The 25496-nt window shown below is 40.2% G+C and overlaps 1 protein-coding gene across 2 annotated transcripts in view; it reads right to left on the bottom strand.

Moving 5' to 3' along the window:
* The window catches only part of JMJD1C (jumonji domain containing 1C), a 196064-nt gene that overhangs the window by 39811 nt on the left and 130757 nt on the right, over positions 1-25496 (bottom strand). For both annotated transcript variants that reach the window (XM_019507890.1, XM_019507891.1), the window contains 9 exons: positions 19379-19503; positions 17390-17533; positions 17079-17271; positions 15300-16990; positions 11810-11982; positions 9195-11392; positions 5213-5414; positions 2806-3020; positions 2161-2313 (listed from right to left, as the gene is read on the bottom strand). In XM_019507890.1, coding sequence (XP_019363435.1) covers positions 2161-2313; positions 2806-3020; positions 5213-5414; positions 9195-11392; positions 11810-11982; positions 15300-16990; positions 17079-17271; positions 17390-17533; positions 19379-19503 — 5094 coding nt within the window. The remainder of the gene's footprint in view (positions 1-2160; positions 2314-2805; positions 3021-5212; positions 5415-9194; positions 11393-11809; positions 11983-15299; positions 16991-17078; positions 17272-17389; positions 17534-19378; positions 19504-25496) is intronic.

Genomic DNA, 25496 nt, shown 5'->3' with positions numbered 1-25496 from the left:
GAAGACACTGTTTCCCCTAGCACCCCCTGGCATGACAAGGAACAATGGACACAAATTATTGGAGAGTAGGTTTAGATTAGACATCCACAAGAACTACTTCACAGTTAGGGCAGCTAGGAGCTGGAACCAACTTCCAAGGGAAGTGGTGCTGGCTCCTACCCTGGGGGTCTTTAAGAATAGGCTTGATGCCTAGCTGGCTGGACTCATTTGAGTCCAGTTTTTCCCACCCAGGCAGGGGGTTGGACTTGAAGATCTACAAGGTCCCTTCCGACCCTACTTCTACGATTCTATGGATGGTAGGAGATGCCTTCTAATTGCTACTTAACATCCTCCACTTCAGGGTGATTACCAGACAACGGCAGAACTAGCAGCCTTAATGGCTCTTTCCCAATATCCCAGGAAAACCTGTTCCGAGATAGGATCTGGGTGGGTCACAGAGGAAGTTTTGCTTTTCAAGAGAACACAGGTTCATAGTTTCATAGTTCATAGTACTATGACACAGAGTTGGTACTGTTATGTTCTTATAATTTAAAAGGAAAGACTAGTTGTAGAGAAAAGTAAGATTAGATTAAATCAAATAGCATGTAGGTTATTTGTTTGTTTTAAAATGCTTTTTCCTCTAATATGTAAAAGCAAATAATAATAATAATAAGCAATAATAATAAAAATAGCTTAAAAGCAAATAAAAGAAATAATAATAATAGCTTAAAACTAATAAGAGCAACAACAAAAACAACTTAAAAAGCAAATAACAAGAACAATAATAATAATAGTATAGTAGTAATAATACTACTACTTCCTTTTAATAAGGCTATGGGTTAAGAAACCTGGTCATGGATTCCAGAGGGGAGGATTTAAGCAAGTGTTTAACTCAAGACAAGCCTTTACAAAACAACAAGAGGTTAGCTGGCACTTACGTCCCAGCTTAAAGGCAAAAGAACTACAAGATTCCATCTTATGGCAAGTAATGACAAGAACCTTAAAATCAGTGACCAGAAGGAAGACAGAAGTCTAACTAGCCCCATAACCATGAAAATTGATTATCTGGGAAGTTTGATTTTAAATATTTACCATATTTACCCAAATACAAGATGAACCTGAATCTAAGGTGACTTCCCAATGGTTAGATTCTATACATGGAAAATGTATAAATGTATTCTAATTCTTCCATGTATGTAATCTAATTATGGGAGGATCATCTAAATTCACCTCCCTGCCCCCCGCTACTCCAAGTGATAGGGGGAGAGGTGAAGATGCGGGCAGTAATAGGCAGGCAGTAGGGGCAGACAGTGGGGGATGCAACAGGGGGACATGTGGTAGGATAGGCAGGGGCACTAATGAAGCAGGCAGTGGGGAGCAGATGGCAGGGGGCAGGCAGTGGGGCAAGCAGACAGACAGGCAGCTAGCTTGCCCCCTGCTGCCTGTCCCCCTTGCAGCCTAAGGCTGCCCCATTCCCCCCATCCCATTCCCCACTCCTTGCTGCTTCTGCCACCTGCAGCCTCAGGTCCCTGTCCCCAGCTTATTCCCCACCCCCCAAACCCTTACTTTTGGTCTGAGCTGGCAGGTTCCATCCCCGCTGCAGCCCAGGGCCCAGAACATAGTTCTAGGCTGGCCCAGTAGCAACAGCAGTGCAGAGCCAGCACTGCTGTTTTAGCTTGGGCTCTGCAGCAGCAGCACTGGCTCCCTGCCCCAGGTTACAGGAGGGATGGAGCCTGCCAGTGCAGAGCAAACGTAAGGAGGACAGTAGCAGAGGGAGAGAAAGAGAAAATAAAAAAAAAAAAAAAGAGAGAGAGGGAGCAACAGAGACAGAGGGACAAGAACTGGGAGCTTGTGGGGAAGTGGAGGGGCACGCAGCACAGGAGAGCAGGCGGAAGCTGCTCTGTCTCCAGGTCCAGCCCCAACCCCAGATTGGGGCCAGAGCCACAGCAGCTGCCTGCATCCCCACCCTACTGCTCAACTATAAATGGCAGAAAAAACTTCGCCTTCCAATCAAGCAAATTTGGTAGCATCAAGGAAAATTAATTCCTCAGAAGAAAAAAAACGTAGGCTTCACATGTAAAAAATAATATACTTATTAGTCACAAAAAGGCATCTACAGTTCTTGATCAGCAATTTTAAAATATGCAGACTGCTTTAATTCGTATAAACTTGAAAACTGACCTCTAGAACTCTTCCTTTCCTTTGCTTTATAACAATCTAAGCAGACCACAAATCCACATTTTTGGCAGACCCAGTGAATGTTAAACAATGTGGCTTCACATGCATCACACATCTCTCGGACTCCTCTCACTGCTCTCTTCCAGGCAATTTTGGCTGAAATACAAAATAAACAGAATAAAAATCACTGACGTTTAAAGGTAAATATGTGCAAGCTGTGACACAACAATGAATATTTTCATCTAAAGGGTCAATCATAACTTTCCTCTCAAAAAAGTCTGAAAAAAAAATCACCCTACATATAGTCTTCAGTGGATACAACTTCAGCTGCATTCTGAGTATTATGTAACAAAATTATCCATGTTATATACCACTGTCCTTCATGAAAAAAAAACAAAAAATAACAAACTTAAGATTTCTGTAGAAAAATACAGGAAGAGTATTCTCTGTTGAAGGATATGTGGCACAATTCTTAATGAATTCTTCTGTTCCTATTTGGTCAACAATAGTATCGGTGCAAAAAACTAGCGTACAGCAACACCAGACAAACGGAGCATACTGAGACATGAACAATTTTAAAGGGGAATAACGCTTCATTAAAACTAGCTTTGGAATGGAATTACGGAACAACACTTAAGATTTCCTTACCATCTTTTTTCACCCAGGACATGGCTGTTTTCTCAGATGTTACTAACTGACAAAATTTATCCCCTATGATGTCTAAAATGTATTTAGAAGTTTCTAGGTCCAGTTCATCATCTTCATAATTTTCATGTGTCCATAAACTCATTGCTTCATCATCATACTGGTCAGGAGAAGAGAAACCATCTATCCTAACCACTCCATTCTTACTAAAAGACAACCTAAAAATGAAAACAGAATTTAACTATAAGTCTTATCATATGTTGCACCCTAACCCTTGTTTGCCATTACTAAAAACCACTGACCAGATACACTAAGTTTAGCTTTTGCAGTAGAGAACACATACGCCTCTGATGGTTCTCCTCTCCCTCCTCTAAATTTGTAAGAGAATCTGGTGTTACTTCAACTCCTTCCTAAACCAGTACTAACAACTCTGGCTTAGTTCTAACATTCTACAGACCTCCTCCTACACAGTTATTAATACCCCTGTATTCATGATCTAAAGCAGGGGCGGCAATTATTTCAGGCAGAGGGCTGCTTACTGAGTTTTGGCAAGTCATCGAAGGCCGCATGACAGGCAGCCAGGGCAGATAAATATTAATTTTCTGAATTTTTTAGGGGCCCTGCCGGCCGGATAGAATGGCCTGGTGGGCCACATCTGGCCCACGGGCCGCATTTTGCCCACCCTGATCTAAAGCGTTCTTCTGTTTCAATCCTGGTTTCTTTCTAGACTGGAGACTGATAATGTATGAAACAATGACTATTAAGGTCTAAACAAACTATGACCAGGATGAAACCAAATTTGTATTTGTAACCTATGCCAGACTCCCAGGATACAGGTCCTCCAGAGTGGAAAACAGGCTCACTAACCTTCTCAAGAAGTAAAGGGTTCTTTCCCCCCGGCCACCCCCAATTAACAATTTTCAGTAAGGAGGCAAGTATCTTTTATTGGACCAACTCACGATTGGGACAGACTTAGGCAAGCTTTCAAATACAGTGATATATTCAAGCTGCTATAAAGATTTATTGTAAGAACAAAGAAAATATTCTAAAGCTAAAAATAAGTGGTGAGGTAGATTACATGTTAAGTCTAATTTACTTCATATTTTCCTTTTATCATTAAATTATAAACAAATGCTAATGTAAAGTATTTCTCTTCAATTTGAAAATAAAGTTCCATCTTAAGTTATTTCTCAGACAATTTTCTGTATGTTGCATTGTCCCACTACATACACATCCCTTCCAGCATGAATACTTAGTGTTCTTGGATTGATAAACCAATAAAAGCCAAAAGGCCAACAAGTACAGCCTTCCTAACATTAACAGAGGGCATCAAAGGATTTTATTTTCTTGTGGTGTAGGTCTTGGTGGATTGTTGTGGATGTTTCACGAGCATCACTGCTGACTGGCTAGAAAAGACATGATGCAAGAATTACCAGTAGTTTCATTCTTCAGCAAAAAGGTCTAAATGGAACTTACCCTCCGCTCACCCCAATACTGCTGATATTAAAGAACTGATTGTTCTAGTGGTTATTCTGCAACATTGCTCAGCTTGTGTTTTCTATGCTAGATGTGATACTGTGGTCCTTTGTCTGTATGCACTTCTCAGTCCTTTCCATTCTGCTGCTGCTTTTCCATGTGCTTGATCCCTGCATGGGTATGTACTGAGATACCTGGAAGTACCCTTTAGCATTCTGTAGTATATTCTAATATAAAACTAGATATGTTCTTCACCCAACAGAAATGAAAGTATAGATCTCCTTGAAAGATCAAAAAAAATGCTACCAAAAAAGGTGGGTACAGATCCAAGAAACTGCTCACTATGAAAATGGCTCATAATGAGCTTTGTGCAACATACAGTACTATTTATGTAGGTGGTTGTCTTCTAGTCAAGTCGACTCCCAACAGTGGAATGAAGAAATTGAACCAGACAAATCACTGCTTTTGTGCCTGGTGTATCATGGGACAGCAGTGGAACAATTATTTATATCAACTGTTTTACTATGGTTGTGAAAGGTGTCCATACAGACACTTAATTAATCAAACTAACAGATGGAGTCTTATTCCATAAGGGCTACCTGAACTAATCAATGTAAAATGGGGATAACAGCACTTGCCTACCTCAGCTGTTAAAAATTGATTAGACTATGTGAACTCAAGGACATACCCCCATTTACTTTAAGAAAGATCAATTGACTGACAGCTCTAACTATGGGTAAGTCTAAGAAAAACTACTGTATGCGATGGCAGTCACTTGTTCAGATGTAAATCACTATAATGCTGTAATGTTACACAAAACCTACCTCTTCCAAACTATAAGGAGGTCACTACACAAAAGGAACTGTGAAAATGCAATTTAATGTAAAGAATTTTAACCACAAAACGAATACATTTCCAAAAGAATTGTACTTACCGACGAAAGTAGTAAAATCTACAAAATACTGGTGAGTGAGATGGTTCTTCACCTTTCTTACTTCTTATCAGCCTACATTCTCTGCATTTCTGCAAATTGGGCCCTATTTCAGAGCAAGAATCATCCTGCAAAAAGGATTCTCCAGTTTGCTTCAGCTTCTTTACTTTGCGCCAATCTTTTAATACTGAACGCGGTATGCCAGCTGCAAAAGTAACAACCATTTCAGGGAAGAGAAATTTACGAACTATTTATATTTCGAAGTCTACAAGAACAACAGATCCTCATTTTTGGAAGTCCAGCTACTTTTATTTTCTTCCACTTACATAAACACTCAAGTTTAAAAAAAAAGATCTATGATTTTAATGTTACCTAGGCAAAAACACAGTTAACTGTATCTCTACTTATTTACATACTGCACTTATCCAGTGTATTTATTTGTATTTGTTAAGTATTCCCCAGAAAACTACTGATGCAATACTACTGCTACAAAGCAAAAAAGGATTCAATAACCCAAGAAAGACAGGTTCATTTCTTGTATCAATGAGAACACACACACAACAATGCAGCAACCTCCCAAAATTTTCCACTGTGCTGCTTCAACTTTAAGCCACTCAAACTCTCTGTTTGCCAACTGTAAAATGGGGATAAGAGCACCTACCTACCTACCTACCTCAGATGCATGTGAGGATATTTTAGTATTTGGATCTGTTTCAGATTGTGATTAAAAAAGAAATCTTGAAATCTTCCAGATATGGTTGCCATGAATGTGCACAAGTATTCCCAGCAGCTTGTCAGGAATCCAAGCAGGATTCCCAGAACCCTGTTTCTCATCATCTGAAAGTTCAAGCCTGAGATGTTTTTGTGTTAAAAAAATCTGAATCTAAATAAGTGTACTATATTTTCTTGCATACACCACTTTAAAAAAAAGCTGCTGCAATTTTCAGTGCACATTACAGTTAACAAATATGGTAAGCACAGTTTTTGCTCTTACAGGGCAGAAGTGAATGTAGTATCTGTACAGACTCACAGGCTATGGACAGAAGTTACACATAAACCAGTTTAAGTGATCAGAAACTGGTTTAAACCTGTAACAGAACAGAAGTTCAGTGCACATAAACTAGTTTCAAAATGGATGAAACCGGTTTAAGATAAACCTGGTTGAATGTAGTATCAGACTTAACTGATTTGGATCAAACCCGTTTACGAAACTTCTGTCCCAGACACCTTCTCTGGCTTAAATTAAATCAGACCCCCCACCTCCCCCAGCATACTTTCCAGCCCTGCTGGGATGTGCTGTCTGCTCCATCAGAGAAGGGTTGGGAGGGGGGCGGAGGAGGAAGCAAGGAGTGCCCCCTACACCTCGGCAAACCCTGGCTGAAGTCTGGGGCCAGGGAGAGGAGCTAAATCCGCTTCTCCCAAGTACAGAGCTGCCCTGCCCTGCTAAACTTACTGAAAGTTACCGCTGGCTGCAACTGTGACTACAAAATCCAGAGGCACCTGGAAGCAGTAAGAAAAAGTGATGAGAAACCCTGCAGAGTTCTGCTTCTGTAATTCTGGACTGCAAACCCCAGAGACCGTGGGGGCAGCAGGAAAAGAAAGTGAAAATACAGCCCACGCTGGCTACATGCCAGAGCCATGCTCTAGCTGCCCCGGCTTCTGGCCTGAGCCACTGCAGGCATGTGGCTGCATTTCCTGAATCAAAAGTGTATGCACATCCAGTTGTTTCTCAGTTTAATCTCTACAGCTTAGACTAACCTGCAAAGACTGAACTGATTCAGCCTCAGGCTTTTTGATTGTCTGCACTTAGCCACAGCAATAGAATAATGAGCAGGTTCAGCTCTACATCTGCTGCTACTCAGTTATTACTACATGTAAATATCTTTTTTTCTTCATTCTGCCATTCAAAAACAAGGTGTATATTTTATTCTGGGGCATACTGTATGTGAGAAACATCCAAATACCCATTTCAGCAGAAAATTTTAGACCTGCTCTAACTGTAATATAATGGGAGTTATTCCAAGAGGAATGCAAATAAATGGTGAATCATCCAGTGGTGATCAATAATCAGGACCTGGTAACAGAAAGATGGGAAGGAGAAGGGACTGACAGTGCTGGCAGAGAACTGGAGCAACAATAAATTAAAGGACAGTGGCAAAGTATCCCATAGGTGACTCGCGCAGTCTACAACAGATATTAATAGTCACAATTATTACCTATTAGAAAATATCAATAATGAGAAGGATGACAGGAAGGACCGAAGTCCACTAATGCTTATCTTCTCTTTCCTGAAACTTTAGGAAACTGATATTATGGGGTGTGTCCAAATGCTAATCCAAAATATCTACCCAATGCACAAGATAAATCCTGAAGTTTCTACTTATCTGACAAACCTAACACCTTCCAAATAATTCTAGAAGCAACAGTTGAATTACTAGACAAAACAGGGGATGGTCTTTCATTTAAGCCATCTTACTCATGTCTCCACATTAAGAAAGATATTGTCATTTTCAATGAACCCCTACTTATTTTTCATCTCATGACAGGGTAAAGATCACTTGGTAGTACTGCATGCATACACAAAGTGTAAAGTCCACTTATGCACTGAACTAGTTTAAAAAAAAAAAAAGCAAACAAAAAATGGACCGTTCTCTTTCATCCTCCCCTTTGTAGAAACATAACATTAAAGACAGAAGTATTCTAAGTATTGTACCAATATGGGACACCTTCCAAAAACTGATACTGGTAGCATGTTACATAACTTAATCCTACATAAATTGGACTATTACAGCGTTGTAATATATATTAGGAGGTAAAAGGCTATCAAGTCAAAATACAGAGATGAAAATCCATCCTCTGTACTAGGGCTGTGCGAAATTTCGCTGCCAGTTTTGTTTCGATGCTGTTTTGAGGTCGAAACAGCAAAATCAAAACAAAACTGATAGCTACGATAACGAGTTAATGAGCAAGGATTAACACCTATGAAACCACAGACTAATGACCCCTGGGGCTGACAGCTGCCATCCAGCAGCCACCAAGGGAGACATCCCACTAGATGAACGACCCCTGGATTGGGTAAGCCCAAGAATTGCGGAGCCACCAAAGTCTGCCAGAGAAGGATAAAAGGCAGTGAAGAATGGCCCCCAATGGTGCCCTCTTTGACCTGAACAGCACCCTGCCTGTCCAGCCAGAAGGACCAGCCAGTGACCCCCTTCTGAAGCAACATCGCACTGAAAGAAGCTTCAACTGGCCATCAATAGCCAACTCCGGCGCTTGAGGATAGGTATATCTTGACACCGGTGCTTAGTATTCATAGCTAGCTACTGTGAGTGAGTGTGTGCACATGAATGTGCGTGCGTTCGAGGGGATCAGCCCCAAGGTTTACGATTTGAATTTTGCGTCCGTCTAATAAACTAGAATTTTATGATGATCCTGCAAGTTGGTTCTTTGTAGCAGCTTGAGGTAGTTTTCTCCAAGCCCCTGCACCTATCTCCTTGAAACTTGGCAGGCATTCTCCGTGTCTCATGAAAATTACCTGCAATCTTTGAGTTGTAGGTGTCCATATCTTAATTCCTCCTCCTCAAATGAAAGTTTAACAGTAGCACCCCAAAACTTAATGATTTTTTTTTTTTTTAAATGATGTGAATTAAGTGTGATCCTCTGCACAGTGAGACTAGTTCTTTATAAAAGTATGCTCATACATACTTGGTTTTTATTTAACAGGCATATGTAGATTTTTTAAAACCAAGAAACAATGTGTGAAAATACACACACACTTATATATATAAAAGACACTATTCTTAGACCAAGGCATCCAGATGGGGTGCGGTTAGTAAATTTGTAGAGCTACCCAATTTTGACACTGTCTTTTTAGACTGTTTTCAGTTGCATGCTACCATAACACAAATACTCCTTGGATCAACACAACTGTCCATAATCTTTGTTTTATTTCTCTCTTCTAATTCAGATTAACTGACATACTTACTGCTGTTGCTCTGCAACTTCAACTTGCTTTTTTCTTTGGCACTCCTGCTAAGAACACCATTGGGTTTTACTTCTTCCTCTGGATCACCTCTTCTCTTTTGCAAGTCATTTTGTTTCTTTTTGTAAGTTGGCTTAGGCTGCCGTTTAGTCCTTTGCTCTGATTTGCTCTCACTTGCATCAGAATCTCCACTTTCAGAGCCAGATTCGTAAGTTCTTTTTGCTTTTCTCCTTGGGTGTTTATCTTCTTTTAGAAACTTATCTGTTAAGATTTTACTATCTACATTATTTTGTAAATCACTTGATGTAGAAGCTATTAAACTGACAGTACATGGCTTAATAATTTCTGATACACTGTTCCCTGAATTCTCTCTTTTATTAGTGTTTTTATCTTCCTCCGAATGTCTTGTAAGCCAAGCTTTTTTCAGTTTTGTGTGGTAGTTTGGCTGACTTGCCTGAGAAGTTTGCCCATTGCCTAGAGAGTTTGCTTTGTTTATTGTATTGTAGATGATAGCACTGTCGAGGGAAATGGAGGCTGGAAGTGTCTGATTTTTCACAGCACTGGACTCAGTCTCACTGGCACTACTACTTTTAAATTGAGCTGCAGCCAGTGCTGCCTTGTGCTTTTTCAAATGGATAAAATCAGTTGGGCCAGAGAAGCCAGACCTGGACTGAACTGCACTTCCTGACTTGCCACTGGCTGGTGTAACCGAAGCTGCAGTGTTGACTTTGCATTCTTGGGTCTGTGCCACTGCCTGACTCACTGTTGTAGAGGATGTACACTCGAGTGGGGTGCACGTCAAAACTGCATTTGATAAAGAGCAAGTCGCATCTGAACTACCCCAAGCTGAAACACTGGTAGTTGTGGCTGCAGATGTGGTTACATCCATTTTGGTACTACACATCTTAGCTGTCTTCAGTGTGCCAGAACTAGGAATGCTGCCTTGTGAAACAGCTGGAAATTTCTTTTCATACTGTGTGTGAGTAGTGTCTGAGTTCATATTTGGCAGAATGATTCTTCCAGTCTCTCTGGCTTCCGCTGTTTTCAGGCAATCTGTTTGATTTGTCCCTGCTGAAGATCTTTCACTCACTCTATCTTTGGATGAATGCATTACTGGCGCACTCTCATATTTTGTACTAGGAGGACGTACAATGACAGATGCTGTAGCGGATTGCGACTTGCCACTCATTCTCTCAATATGCCATTCAACTTTTTCATTGTTTGGAGCATTATTAGATTTCCATGCATCTGATATATTCTGCTCAGAAGTGCCCTTGTACACTGCTTGCGCTTCCTTAGGTTCAGGTACTAAAGTTGGTGGTTTTTGTAATTCTTGGATTTTGCCACCAGCATTAACTGGCTGGACTGGAGTTAGGGTTGGAGGTGAAAGGCTGCTATAACTGCTTTCCTTCCTCTCTAAGTTCTGATGGACAGGAGGGTGAAATACAGGGGCTCTATGTAATGCAGGCATACTTCGGAGTGTATTTGAAGATGAAACTGATAACTGAGTAGGGCTCCGGCTGTCATTTCTAAAAGAATTTATAGAGTGAGACTGCATTGGCTGGGAAAGCTGCTCTGTTATCTTGCTTACTGGACCTTCACCCTCTGGTTGATGCTTAATCAAAGGTGGGGGCTTTGAAAGAGATGAAATGAAAGAAGGGAGAGACTGGAGATTAGCTGCTGTTGATGGACAACTACTCTGTTTATCAATATACATGCTTGAAACTTCCTTAGATGGGTATGACCTTGGTGGTTCATTCACTATGCTATTAGACAGGGTGGTGAAATAGTTACTTTGTGGCAAACTCTGGGCTACTGAATGTTTCATTTTATAAAGTTCTGACACAGAACGTTCTGCATCCTTGTCATATTTTACTACATGGCTTTTGGGGCTCAAAGACGATAATGGTGTTCCTCTTGAATAGTTTTCTCTCTCTCCCTCTAGAGCCTTGGTTTTAGCTGTAAAAGGAGCAACTTCAATACTCTCTTGAAGTATCCGTCTATGTTCTTCTTTGTATTTGTTTAACCGCTCTCCAGTCTCCTGTGGTGGCCTCGGTAACTGGTTCAGCATTGGATCCACAAAGTGTCTGTGCAAATGGCTCTCTTTTGCAGTCTGTGTTCTGCTTTGTTCCACATCAATCTTTACTGGCACAGTTGTAACAGAACGTAAAGGTTCAATAAATGCTTTCCTCTCCAATTCTCTGTATAAAAAAAGGATAAAGTACACTTAGATTTAGAAGAAATATACTACAACACATCAGACCTCTGCTTCATCTCTCCCAAACAATACTCTCTAGCAACACAAAGTAAAGCTGGTACATATCTTTATGTGAGGTATAATTTTTCAAAGTCTCTAAGTGACTTATGAACTTAAATTGCCTTCAAAGTGCAGTTGGCAGAGTCAGTTTTAAAACTAGACTTGAGTGCTTTTGAAAATGTTGTCATCATTTGTTACTATATTTAGGCTTGTTGAGATATATATCTATATAGACATATGCCAGATGATGCAGTCACAAATAAACTGGAATGAAAGTAACTGAATATTAAACCTTATGAATTTCATACTGCAAACAAAAAACTACACATCAGGTTATAGATTTAAACAGTGACCATCTTACTCTTTATGATGATCTACTAGATTCTTGGACAACGGTGGACTAGAATGTGTTGTCAATTTGAGTGGCCGATGAGGATCTGCACTGGATGGTCTTACAGGAATGTGACTCAATAACCCAAGACTATCAGCTGAGGTCACAGGGGTGGGCTGGTGCAACCAAGGGCTGGGAGTATTCTGTTAACAGCAACAAAATCAGACTTAAAAAATAACCCCAGAAACAGAAGCACACTAGCATGATACATATTTCTAATTCTTCCAATGATGTATCTAAATGATATTTCAACGCTGCAACTCACATTTTCCTTTTTTCTTTTCAAGGCTCTGAGGTATATTTAGAGAGTAGGACTGGTTATCTGACCACAGTTCTAACTTGTTTTGCAGCATGTAAAACATGCATTTCTAGTTTAATATGTATTTTGTAGAAGTTTAATTTTCAAATGCCTCTTTTGATAAGTTTGGCTGCTTGCAGATGTTAAAAAAACAACAACAACCCCCCCTTGCTTTACTGGAAGAAGTAGCACGTTACTTTAACCTGACTCTGCAGCGTCTGTAAAGATCAGGCACTTCGGTGGGTCTTTTTGGCACTTTTAGCTAAAGCTGATTCAATTAGCTATTAGATAAAAGCACCAAAAAAGCCCCACTAAAGCACCATATCTATACAGACGTTGGGTGAGCTGTGTCCAACTAAGGCACTGCCTCTTCTGGGCATGTTCAGGGCTTGGCGTGGGAACACGCCAAGTTTAAAGCAAAACGCCGTTTTGTTTTTTTAACGTCTGCAAGCATCTTTTGTTTCTAGAGAATTTCACCTCAAGGCTGTGTTAAAAAAAATTGCTTAAAACTAACAAAATGCTAATACTTTCGTAGTGTATACTTATAATTATCAGTTAAACAGAATCGGATTTCAATAAATTACAAAAAATGTTTTCTTTAAAAAGTGTAATTCTTAGGTAGACTTATAAAGCAGATCAAAGCATAATTATCTTTTTTCCTTTCTACTTTTCCTACCATGCTACAAACAATTAGTTACATATACACCCAAGTAATCTGTTATAATTTTCCAAATAATTTCACACAAAGGAAAAAGTTTGCATGTTTAAGTACTCAGGGGTCGGGAAACATAAAATTTAAATTTGAAACACAACTGTAACTTCATCCCCTCACTAACACACATTTGACAGCCTTAGATTATGGTACTGTATCATATCATTTTTCACATACAGTTGAAAAGTTTTGTGAAAATGAATGGTTACAAGTTATCTTTGAAACATTGCAGTGTTTGTCACATGCGAGATATAAAAAAAAATTATTGCAAATACGCAGGTGAAACATTAATATTCCTATTTCCTGACTTTTAAACACTTAACTGGAAGACCTTAGATCAGGTGTGGGCAAAATGCAGCTCGCAGGCCAGATGTGGCCCACATGGTCATTCTATCTGGCCTACAGGGGCCCCTAAAAAATTTAGAAAATTAATATTTATCTGCCCGGGCTGCCTGTCATGAGGCCCTTGATGGCTTGCCAAAACTCAGCAAGCGGCCCTCCGCCCAAAATAATTGCCTGCCCCTGCCTTAGATACCGTCTTAATGTAGTTTTTACTGTTCGACTAATGTCATAGGTTTAAAGAAAGTTTCCAGTACTATAACTAGAAGACAACAGTCAGCAGAAGACAGTGACTAGCTAATAGTTATAATTAAAAATCTCCATATTTACAGACTAATTTATTACATGTGGTCAGAGAATCTGATGGGAAATAGTCTATGATAATCCCTTAAAGCTGGGTTAATATTTTCACATATACTTTATAAGCGAAATGAGCAACGCCTATATTTAAGACTTCCTTCTGCTTTCTCTTACAAGGCAATTTTTTCTGTTACTTATCACTATCAAACTTCTCACTGAATATTTCCATACCAACTCAAACTTCTTTTCTGGAAAAAGGTTCAACTAAAATGGTTCAGTCATGTTTGTGAATAAGGTTAAGGAAAAATAAAAATTGTTTAATGCATGATAAAAACTCTTTACAACCACTGAGAAGTTCCAGGTTTCAATGTAAAGACAAAATATTCCCAAATTAGGCCATACTGAAGAATTTTCACCTGCACATGCTCAGGAGAAGTCTGACAGAGGTTGGCAGCACTGGTTTCCAAAGATTTCGTCTGCACTAAGCATGCTCCATGCCAGAGCTGAACAAGACTTTTCCTGCAGTGGCTGCCTACAATGGAGTTCCTTCTACTGTGATCTCAACAGAGTTGTAACTAGTAGAGTTTGCACCTAGGACAACAAGCTCATACCTGATAGGGTTTGCACCCTGGGGTGCCAGAATAGAGGCCAGAGTGGATTGAGGCTCTGGCCATGCAGAGTAGTGTAGGATGCTGCTTGCAAGAAGAGGTTTTGCCACCAACAATCAGATTAACCGTCTTCTCGTCCAAAAACCCTTAATCTGACTGCACCTACAGGGTCAAGGAAGGGTTAGCTTGGTTCTTCTAGCAACACCAGGCACCTTCCCTGGCAGGAACAGGGGAGAAGCAGTGTATTCAACAGGGAGAGAAGGATGGTAGCCTGACAAGAGAACTCCTGACCCTGCACAACCAGAGCCTCAAACCCCTTTGTCTCCATTCCAGTGGCTGGAGTTGATGTTCTAGTTGCACACCCTTAGTTACACTACTGGATCTCACGGCTTCCTTTTGCCAACATCCAGAAGGCATGGAGAAAGAAACTGTCAGCCACACTTGAATACAGAGTGGGTAAAGAGCAGATGGGGAAGCAGAGATAGAAAATAAAGAATGTGTGCAGAAAGGAACAGAAGGGCATAGAAATCTAATAGGCAGTGCATGGACAGATGCAGAGAAGAACAAGGCAGTGGCAGTTGATGGGGCAAGAAAGGTATAAAATATAAAGGCACACTTCCCAACACAACCTGTAATTGAACCCAAAATTTCTCCAGTCTCAACACTTCTCTGTCACCTAGCAGATACAAAATCCGCTGGCAAATCTAATGTCTTCTAACACTTAACCCCTGTAACAAATCGCTCCCAAAACACTGTTAGCTCAAGTAATCAAGTCCTGTATTGTGGATGTGCAGATTCCGCTGCTGTTATTGACCCAGTATTGTTGCAAATGAAAATGTTTCAATAATATTTGGTTAAGACTTTTTTTAAAAACTTCAAAAAATTTAAGTATAAAATAATACTTCTTAAAGATGCCTGAGGTTGTGAAGCCCAGCGAGGAAAAGATAGTAAATGTCAGAATTAAGGTTTCCCACAAAAGCTTAATTTAGTCCTCTGCTCATGTTCATTAAGATACAGTTACTTGATTAGAAATTATACCCATTGTGTGTGTCAGAAAAAAAAAGTCATGTACAAGCCCAAAGGCACAGCTGCACCATGATCAATTAATAAATATATTTAGGAGCCACTCAACTGAACATGTAAACCAGTCATCAAAATGCTATCCTTACATAAAACATATCTGAATAAATCAGTATAACTTACCCTTCTTAAGGAAGCCTCAGCATTAACAGGAGTTTCTGGATGGACCCATTTAGAAGAAGGTAGACCAAGTCCTGAGTAAGCATGTGTTCCATTTGGATACTGCCAAATAATTGGATAAAGCCCTAGCTGATTATATGAAGCAGTAGGATGAGCTTGTCCAAGTAGATGTGGCGACTGGTGCTGTAACAACTGCTGCTGCTGCTGGTGTGCTAATGCCAAGTGGCTTAGGCTGCTGGCATGAGCAGTCTCTAGTCGTGGATGGCCACCTAGTAAGGAGGCTGTAGGCACTCCAGGTAATACTGCAGGAAGTAGATGAGGGTGATGAACAGAATGGTGAGATGTAGTACCAAGAGGATGAGTGTTAATAGCAGACAACGGAGTTTGGTTTGATGACCCAGCTAATAGATGAGATGCACCAGATAAAGCAGGATGAGGGGGGTTTGGATTTAAACAAGTTCTGTGGGATGAGGAATGAAGAGGATAATTATGTTGATGTAAGTAAGGTGAAATGTGATTAGTTCCTGTTTCTTGTCCAATAAGTGTGGGATCCCTGTATACTGTGAAATGTTCATTCTTGTCAATGATAAGAGGACTTTTAGTAGCTTCTAAAGTACTAACTCTAGCTGGAACTGGATGAAAACTAGACCTAGGCAAATCATACTCAGTTTTATTTGCTGACCTTGTTACTCCAGTAACATGACTGTTCTGTGAACTAACCTTAGACTTCACAGTATCAGGAGATTGGGTGAGTTTAGCCTTAACATCAGGTGAAGAATCTGACTTTGATTTGGGATGATCAACTGAAGCACTAGACTTTGACTTCACAGAATCAGGGGCTGGACTTCGTTTACGTAGTTTGCCCTCTTCTGCTAAAGAAACTACATTTAATGAAGACATAAAGGAGCCATACTGAACTTTTTCTTTTTCAGGATTTAGATGTTCATTCACTGATAAAGTTGTTTTTGTAACCCCAGCTGGGATCAAATCCATTTTATTGACAATAGTGCTAACCCAACTCTGATCAGTTTCTTGTTTTCTCACTTCTAGAAAATTTGCATTTGTAGACTGGTGTTTTAAATCACTGCTACAAGACTCTATTTTCTGAACTGTTTGCAAAGCAAAGGTACTTGCAGCTTTTTCCTGGCTCTCTTTATCAGAATTGTTTTCATTAGTTATATCAACAACACATTTTGGTGTAGGAGGCCTGGGCACAAATTGCTCATTTGTCAATTTCATAGCATACTGCTTCTCAATATTGCACTCTTGAACATGTAGGTCATTGGCATTCTGATCAGAGACTGTCGGCTGCTCTGCTGGATGGGGTGAAGATTTTTCTTGCAGGTCTAAGTCAGTTGACTTTAGTCTTTCTGCCCCCTGATGTCTTTTATCTTCCTGTATTCCATCCCAGGGAGACTGCTGGTCTATTAGTGTCTGTTCCTCTCCACCCTCACTACTTTGGGATTTTCCTTCTTCTCCATTTATCTTTGAGGTGTTCTTGCTTTTCAATTCATTCTCTGAATTTTGCTCTGAGGAAGAATCTGTTAATCTTTTGTTTGAGTTTTCTGAGTCACTGCTCTCAGAGTAGTCTGAGATATTGTCTGTCCGCAGTCTTTTCATACTCAGTTTCTTTTCATCCTCTTCAGGTTTTCTTCTTTTGCTAAGAAAGTGTTTATTTTTACTTTTGGGATTTTCTGTAGAGGAGAAAGAAATGCTTGTTATATTTTTAGTTCCATACAACTTTAAGAATCTTTTGCCCTCTCATTTCAATAACTGCCCTACCTCCTCGACCTATATAATCATATTTTTCTTCTTTCATTTTTTCTTCATCAGGCATGCTGCTATCTGAGCCTTTCCTTTTATTTGGCCGACTGTTCCGTTGTTGCTGGTGCTGGTGAGAATTCTGTTTTGGTGCTACCGTTTGGGAATTCATTGCTGGTCTGGGACTATTTGCTTGAGCACGGGTATAATGACCCTAAAAGTAATTACATAATTAGTTCATCTACATGATCCTAACTAAGCAGCTTAATCACAGATACTGAACATTTGCTATAAACAATAATACTTTAAATAAGAAGAGAAAATATATCTACGTGGACTGTGTTGCTGTTCTGGTTGGAACGAGACCTGCGGCGTGATGTGATGCCAATATTTTCACCTTTCAACAAAGAGTGAACAACATCATCTAGAAAGGTCATCTGAACCATAGAAGGATCAACATTCTGTGGTTCTAACACCTAGTTTATTAAAGAGAGAAAAAAATCCATAATCAGCAGGTGTTCAGATACACTCTAACCTGTATTTTCATAGCGAGGTTCACATGTTTACACAAGCTAAATTATATACTTTATTTGTAAGCTAAAAGACTAGCTGAAGGGAAGACACAAGGCAAGGCAGATTTGCACCTTAGACTAACTAAATCAGAGATGAGTCATACATTCTTTTGTAAGCAGCGGACTTATTTCATCACAAGCTGGGAAAAGACTGCAGGAGGGAGACCTTCTAAATAGAAAGCAGTGAGTCCCTTTGCAGCATCTGATGAAGTACACCTGCTGCTTACGACAGCTTATACTACACATCTCTGATTTACTAGTCTATAAGGTACAAATCTACCCTGTCTTCTGACTGACTTCAGACTAACAAAGCTAACTACCTTTTTCCATCCAAGTGAAAACCATAGCTGATCTTGATTAGGACCATCAGACTGCAGATTTTTTAACTGGGGATTGAAGCAGCAGCAAAACCCAAACCTTCTTACTTAATTTGAAGGTTACAATTTCTACTGTAGGCACTATTGTACTGGTTCCAGATAACAGTTTGCTAGATAACACATTGAAAAGCCACTGAATTGTCCTTAGTTGAGAACCATTAACCAACTGTTTTAAAAACAACACACTCTAGCCACAAATAGAAAAACAAAGTAACTGATGGGAGTGAATTTGAAAATGCCAACACAGAAAGGAGATGGTCACATCTATACAGAAAGCCACCACTAACAAGATAAATTTACGGAACACTACAAGTGAAGACATTTTTTCAGGTAAGTGAGAGATGAGGCACAAAGAGATCTATGAGTGCTAGACCGAAATAAAACAGATATTTGGGGAAAACAATTAGAAGAAAGGGAAAGAAAGAACTTGAACATACGGTTTATAGCTGTATCTTGACCGTGTTTTCATTTAGTCCAGGGGTAGGCAATGCTTTTTGGCCACAGTGCCGGAAAAAACACGTCTGCCTTGGAAGGTGCCGAAGTGCCAACATGCCAGCCAGAGGCTGGAGCAGCTACTTGCAGCCTCTCAGCTGCAGCTGGCCCATGGAGCCCAGTCTACTCACAACAGGGCTTGCAGCCTCCCAGCCACCTGCTGGGAGCAGCCTGGGCTCCGTGGCTGGCAGCAGCTGCTTACAGCCCGGGCTGGTGGTGGTGTGCCGAGCAAAACGGCCTTGCATGCCAAGCTCAGCACACATGCCGGGAGTTGCTGACCCCTGATTTAGTCACTTCAAGGAAGATGGGACATCTGCTATTTCAGAGCTAACCAATATTCTCATGTTTCTCTTGGGATGCAATTAATTTTTGCCATGAAAAATAACTAGGAATTTTTTTGGCCAAGAACAATTTCAGATCCATAACTGAAAAGTACTATAACAAATACTTATAGTGTACTGTTCAAAGTGAAGGCTTTTAGTTGTTCAGGGGAAAACCCCCCCACCAGTTGTTCCTGGAGTTATACAGGAAACTTCTGTGTTAAAAGAGACTTCCAAATGGTGCTGACAGGAAAGACTAATTCGTATTACTAAATTACTTCATTTCTAACACTTCATTAGTCAGATAATGACCTCATAAGAGAAGCTAAAGTCTTACAATCAAAATTAATTATGAAATGCATTTTGCATAAATGCTCACACTCAGAAAAACTTGACTGATCCCAAGGACTCAAACACTATTTTAAAAGCAAGAAGGATATACTTGTACACATCTGAAGTGAACAGTATAATAAATCTAAGAGAGATTACAAAACCTTTCGAAAATCTCAAGTATTTCTTTTTAACCCAAGGCTTTTCCAAGTAGTGGATATAATAATTACCTGGTCATTCATAACAATCATAGTGCGAGTGAAGAGGTCATGATGAGTAATTATACCAGTAAACCACTGGGTGGCAGAATCCTGTCTGTATACTCTCACCCTATAGCCGTTTAAGGAATATGGACCTTTAAAAGGAAAAATTTACAGAAAGATGCTAAGAAATTCAGAAAAAAAAAGACACATATAATGTTTTTCAACCATTCGCAAGTATAGCGTCATCCACAGGATACGGGAACAAACCACATGCATTTTTGGCAGAATGGCCCACCTATACACTTTACTTTCACTCAGGAAGACATTCTAAAATTCAAGTGGAATCTTTAGGATCATTTGGTTGAACCTACAGTCAACTATGCTAATGTTTTCAACACACAATTTCCTTATCTAACTCTATGCATCTATGATGATAAATAATGGAAAAAATCTTTACTACGAAAGGTAACCATAGCAAAGTTATCTGAAAGGCAAGACAGTGTGTAGCAGCAGGTTATACAGAAGCAATTACTCAACTGGCTGGTTACACGCCCGGATGCTTCTGGTGGAGAAACAATTTAGATTGTGTTGTTCGGATTCTGCAGCTGCCAAGTCTTTCCTATAAGTGACCACAAAGTTCGTCTCTGCTTCAGTAGTTCAAAAAACCAGTAAAGTAGTCCTACCCCTCCTCCTGGCCTCATAGCAAGCTGCAGTTATATGCCCTAGTAAGAACTCTGCTCCAGTTTTGCAAAGGATACAATTGTTAAGAAATCTTAAACATCACATTCATATAGGTTGCAGACAAAAATGACAATTTTCACCTCATCTGGCCCCAGAAAATGGTCTATAAGTGTCTAAACAAGCGCATGGCTACACCTCACTTCAAAAATGACCAACAGGATGAAGCTCTGAACCTTCACTGCATGAGGGTTCAGATGATGACATTTCAAAACACAGCATCTTCTGTAATTTGTGTGTGTGCTGCCTCCCAGCCGGTCCCTGTTCTCAGAATGGGAAGGAAGAAATGAAGCGGAGAGAGTTTGGTCTGGGGGTTTTTCAGCAATGTGGAGGGTGGGGGTACTGGAGCCTTCACCTTAGGGAGCTCCAATACACCCATCCCACCCTCCAATGCCTGCTGGGGAGCCTGTAAGAGGAGCTCCCTCTGTTTCACTTCCCCCCTCCCTTTCTGAAAAAGGGACAGGATGAGAGGGAGGAGGGGCTATCGCTAGGGGAAACCAGCTGCAGTCTGGTATCCAGCAGCTAGATTCCACTCCCTCCTGGAACCAACAAGGAACTTCTGTTTGGTCCAGGCGCTCTCAGTTACAGCAGGGAACTGCACTTCTCCCTTAGTGGCAGAATCTCCCTGTGCCATGAAGGGGTGATATTATATCTATTTTACAGACCAAGATGCAGAGATTAAGGTCTGAAGTTTCCATTAATTTAGGGTGTTCGGTTTGAAAAGACAACAACCATATATACTCCCATTCAATTCTGTTACAACCGTGAAAAGTCATTACTTCTGAGTTTCAAGTCAGGTACGCAGAAAATGAAGAGCACAAACTATTAGAAGCTACTAATAAGAGTCTGGTTGAAATGATTGGCCTAGCATCATATAGTACCTCTGTAGCAGAGGCAGGGATGAAATCTAACTTACTAGGATAGAATTCACTTGCCTTTATACCACAAAACTGTCCTCTCTCTTCCTGCAGCCCCCTACTTCTTTCACTACATACCTCCTTACTTCTGCAATGAGGCAGGGATCCTACACTAAAAAAAAAAAACTGGATTCACCCCCACAATAGATCTCTCCTATGCTCTGAATGGAACAAGAGACCTCCAGAAAGAGATTACATGATCGGAAAATTCAGGGCTGTAGCATTTATGCATATGCACAAGGAGGCAGAATCAAGGTTGTTTAAGCAACTTGAATTCTGACATTTCCAATCTCTGAGCACTTAGCCCTGCAAACTTAATAATGTTCTTTTGTAGTTTTGGTGTGTAATTATCTACATTTAAAACAATCATCAAATATTTAAAAAATCATGTGGCATCACCCTCAATCCCACACACACTTTACTGTAGTCATGAATCATCAATAATGAGCTCTGCCTCTTGAACTAATGGGTTAAACAATACCTGCAGTACACCTTCCTCCCTTACCTGGAGGCCTGCCTAGAAATGGATAAAACTTACACTTTGCTGTGAGCAAATATCTGTGAAATCCATTGACAGAGTAATATTGAGACTGGTGCTCTGGCGTAGGCAGTGTACTGTACCAGGTCCAAGTCTTCCCCACCCAGCCTCCTAAGTCTTTTCTCAGCCAGATTTATTCCAAGTTTTTCCCTTACTTTAGACTCATATTCCTCACTATTCCCCAACTATTGCTTTCCTTCCCTCCCAGCCCAGCTTGTGTCCTCCTTTGCATTCTAATGAGACAGTTTCCTCTTCCAAGCTGCCTGATGTTAGTTAGAAGGTCACTAAGAGCAGTTTCAGTTGAGACAGTCACTCTGGCCAAGGGCAGCTGGAAACAACCTCTGCAAAGGAAGTCTGGCTTTGTCCTTTTAGCCCTGGGCTGGAACATGTTCAGCCACTCTTTGAGGAAGGTACATGGGCTGTGAACCACATATAAAAGAGCTTGAAAAGGACAGAACACATTCAGTTGCTCTCAAAGTTCTCTCAGGAAATGTGATCAGCCCTAGAAGCTGGCAGGCTAACACATGCTTGGAGGACAGAATCTTCAGAGATCTTTAGCTGCCAAAATTAAAAAATATTAAAAATATATATATTTACTGGACATATGCGAAATGATTTTTCAAAGGCTGTCCAAATTTTGGAGTATTTTCACAGCAATGACATAAGGCACATCCCTGGCGCACAGGCTATCCCCTGCCGAATTTCAAGCCTCTAATCCAAAGCATGGGGGGTATGACAGTTGTTCACAGATTCTTTTTGACATGGGCAAAAAACATGTTTCCACATCTGAAGCTAAGGGAAAATAACTGAACATTATTGACTGAAATTTCCGAACAAGAAAATTAAATCTTAAAAAGCACTTCAGGCTGAAATTTTCCTTTTGAAGAGTCAGTGCTCAACAAAGTTAAAATCAACTGTAAAATTGGTTTTATAGTAGAAAACATTAGGCAAAAAACATATTGCGCTATCAGACCCTAAAGTATGATCACTGAGATTCTTGTGTAATTATTTAATGCAAGGAGCTGGGACTTTGATAAAAAAAATTCTACAGGATTTGAAATAAAAATTGGGAGTTGGCTATATTGCAGAATACATTTCTAAAATGAATAATTAACTAAACCCACATTTTAAGGCATGAAAAACTTATGTGCAATTTTTAAATCTCCTTTATGCATTTCTGGCTAGCTTCTTTGTAGATGTAGAGCAGAATCTTACTCTGCTACTCGTTTCACTAATTTTATTCAAAATATCGCACAGGAAGCTATTATTCACATGAATAAGCAAAACAGAATGACCCTTTGTCATTATAAAATCAAAGTCATGTTTTTTTCATGTACAAGATACTAACAGTATTAGTACTCTATGTGCATTGAACTATTAGTGGATTTATTACCACAGATAGGTTAAAAGTATTCCAGCATATACACTCCTTAAATATATCACATTATCTTGGTTCTAACTTTACAGAGTGTGGTCAAGCTGGCTTTGACTAAGCAGACTAGTTTGTTCAGTCCAATCTATTAAGACACAGATCTTTGCCTGAGGAAGAATGAAAAGACAGTTTCACTTAGATCAAGACTCTAAATCTGTCCAGTTCTTATTGCAGTCTTTGAATATGCGACTCTCAGAACCTCATTATCCCAAGCTGCTTTCAAACAAGAAAAGAAGAGAAAATAATGCTAATACAATATTACATATTTAATATAAAGGCACATATAATTTTATTGCAAATAGAAGAAATTCATGGTGCTGGTGTCTATAACATATAGAAGAATGAACTGGAGTTGACCATTTCCGATCTTAAAGTCTTGTCTAGTTTTGTTTCAAAAACTAGGATTTTATTGCAAAGCTGAACCAAAGTGGAGGTCTACAGTGATTCATGATGAACATACTGTGCACTTCTCCATTTCAAATGTCATCATCTATTTCATGCTCATCAGTGAAAGATACTTTCTTAAAGCGTATTTTGACAGCTTTTGCTGTTTTGCTTTAAATGTCCAAAGAAAACAGAACTGGGGGAGAAGGGAACAAATGGGGGTGTCTACAACTTTCCTTGGAAGACTGTCACACAATTTAATAAACTAAATTTGAAGGTTGTTGCTATTGTTGCATAGCTAACAGCTGACAATATACAAGGTGCCATTACATGGCAATGCCATCTTTTGAAGTACCACCTTAAATTACATTCTTCCCTTCCTATAGTTTAAATCAGTGGTTGTCAACCAGGGGTATACATACCCATAGGTGTACTTAAAAAGGTCACATGTGGTCAGGGGGGCTCCCACCGTTGCACACACCCCAGTGGAGGCCCAGGGGGCACATGCCCCCCCCAATCTGTGCATGGGGTGGAGGCGGCTGTCTTAATACAAAGTACCCCTTAATATAAAGGGGTACATGAGCTGAAACTCTGAGACAGAAGGGGTGCACTTGTTAAAAAAAGGTTGAAAACCCCTGGTTTAAATTTTTCAAATATTTGTACATAACCCACCTACCCAATTGTCATTCACATAAAGATTAGAAGTCTATTAATATTTTTAATTGGTCCTTTGGCATGTATTTCTTGCTCTTTTCTCAACTTCAGTTTCTGGCATATATAGGTGCTGACTCCATGGATGTTCCAGGGCTCAAGCACCCACTGAAAATAAAGTAGAGGTTGCTTAGCACCACAAGCCACAGCTGTTTTGCTTGCAGGTGTTTAAAAAAATGCTTTACTGGAAGCAGCATGTACCTTCAACCTGGCTCTGCAGCATCTGTAAAGATCAGGTGTTTCAGCGGTGCTTTTGGGCACTTTTAGGTAAAGCCAATTCAATTAGGTATTAGACAGAAGTCCCAAAAAAACCCCACTAAAGCGCTCCATCTTTATATACACCGCAGAGCCAGGTTAAAGTAATGCACTGCCTCTTCTGAACATGCGTGGGACTCAGTGTGGGAACATGCCAAGTTAAAAGCGCCAATTTTGTTTTTTTGTTGGTTTTTTTTTTTACATTTGCAAACATCCACTGTCCAAAAAAAAAAAAAAAAGGCAGCTTTTCATCAACTGAGAACTGCTACCCAAAAGAGTTTTCCATCTATTGAATCCTCTGTAAAATCCTATGAAATATGAACTTTCATTTCTACCCAGAACTTTTACAATTTTTTCTCTGATGCCTGATGAAGGGTGTTTGTGCCTGAAAGCTTGCAATTAAACAATTTTTTTTTTGCAAAAATCTTGTTGGTCTACTAAAAGATATCACCTTTTTATAAGCCCCACGGCAGAAGGGGTACACTTGTTAAAAAATGGTTGAAAACTCCTGCCTTAGTGGAATGCAGCTGGAATAAACAAGTACAAGCAAACCTAAGAGTTTATCACCTAAATTAAGACATCCCAAGTGTAAACAACAGAGATGGGCAATTAAGAGCACCAGTGCCCAAAATTCTGGCCTCGTGGGTCAGATGTGTGACATGGGGTCAAGTCTGCAGGCTGGATCCCACACAGGGTCAGTTCATGGGCCCAACCCTGCAGTGCCTTGATCCAGCCACAAATTACCTTAATCTGGCCCCGCACAGCTTGCCTACCAGGTCCGAATTTACATCATCATGATCCAGCCACATGTGGCCTGTTGTTCTAATCTAGCTGCATGCTACCCACCCCCCCCTTGACTGGATCCAGCTGCACACCAGTTGCGATCTGATGTTCAAGACCATGTTAACCAGCAGGGCTCCCCATGAGTCCAGAAAGCTGACAGTAGCAGAGCCGTACCCCACCTCCCCACTGCCAAACTTCCAGACCCTTGGGGAATCCTGTAGGCCAGACAATATGGCTCTGGAGGCCACATCTGGCCTCCAGGCTGGGGGGTTGAACACCTCTGGTTTACAGAGATGAACTGGGTAACAGAGTAACATGAGGTTACACTGACACAGTAAAATTTCCACATTTGGAGTCTTTTTTTTTTTTTTTTTTTTTTTAAAAAAA

This window comes from Gavialis gangeticus, unplaced genomic scaffold (genome assembly GCF_001723915.1).
Source record: "Gavialis gangeticus isolate Ggan-Ray unplaced genomic scaffold, GavGan_comp1, whole genome shotgun sequence".
Taxonomy (NCBI): Eukaryota; Metazoa; Chordata; order Crocodylia; family Gavialidae; genus Gavialis; species Gavialis gangeticus.
This window is presented reverse-complemented; position numbering and strand designations above follow the sequence as displayed.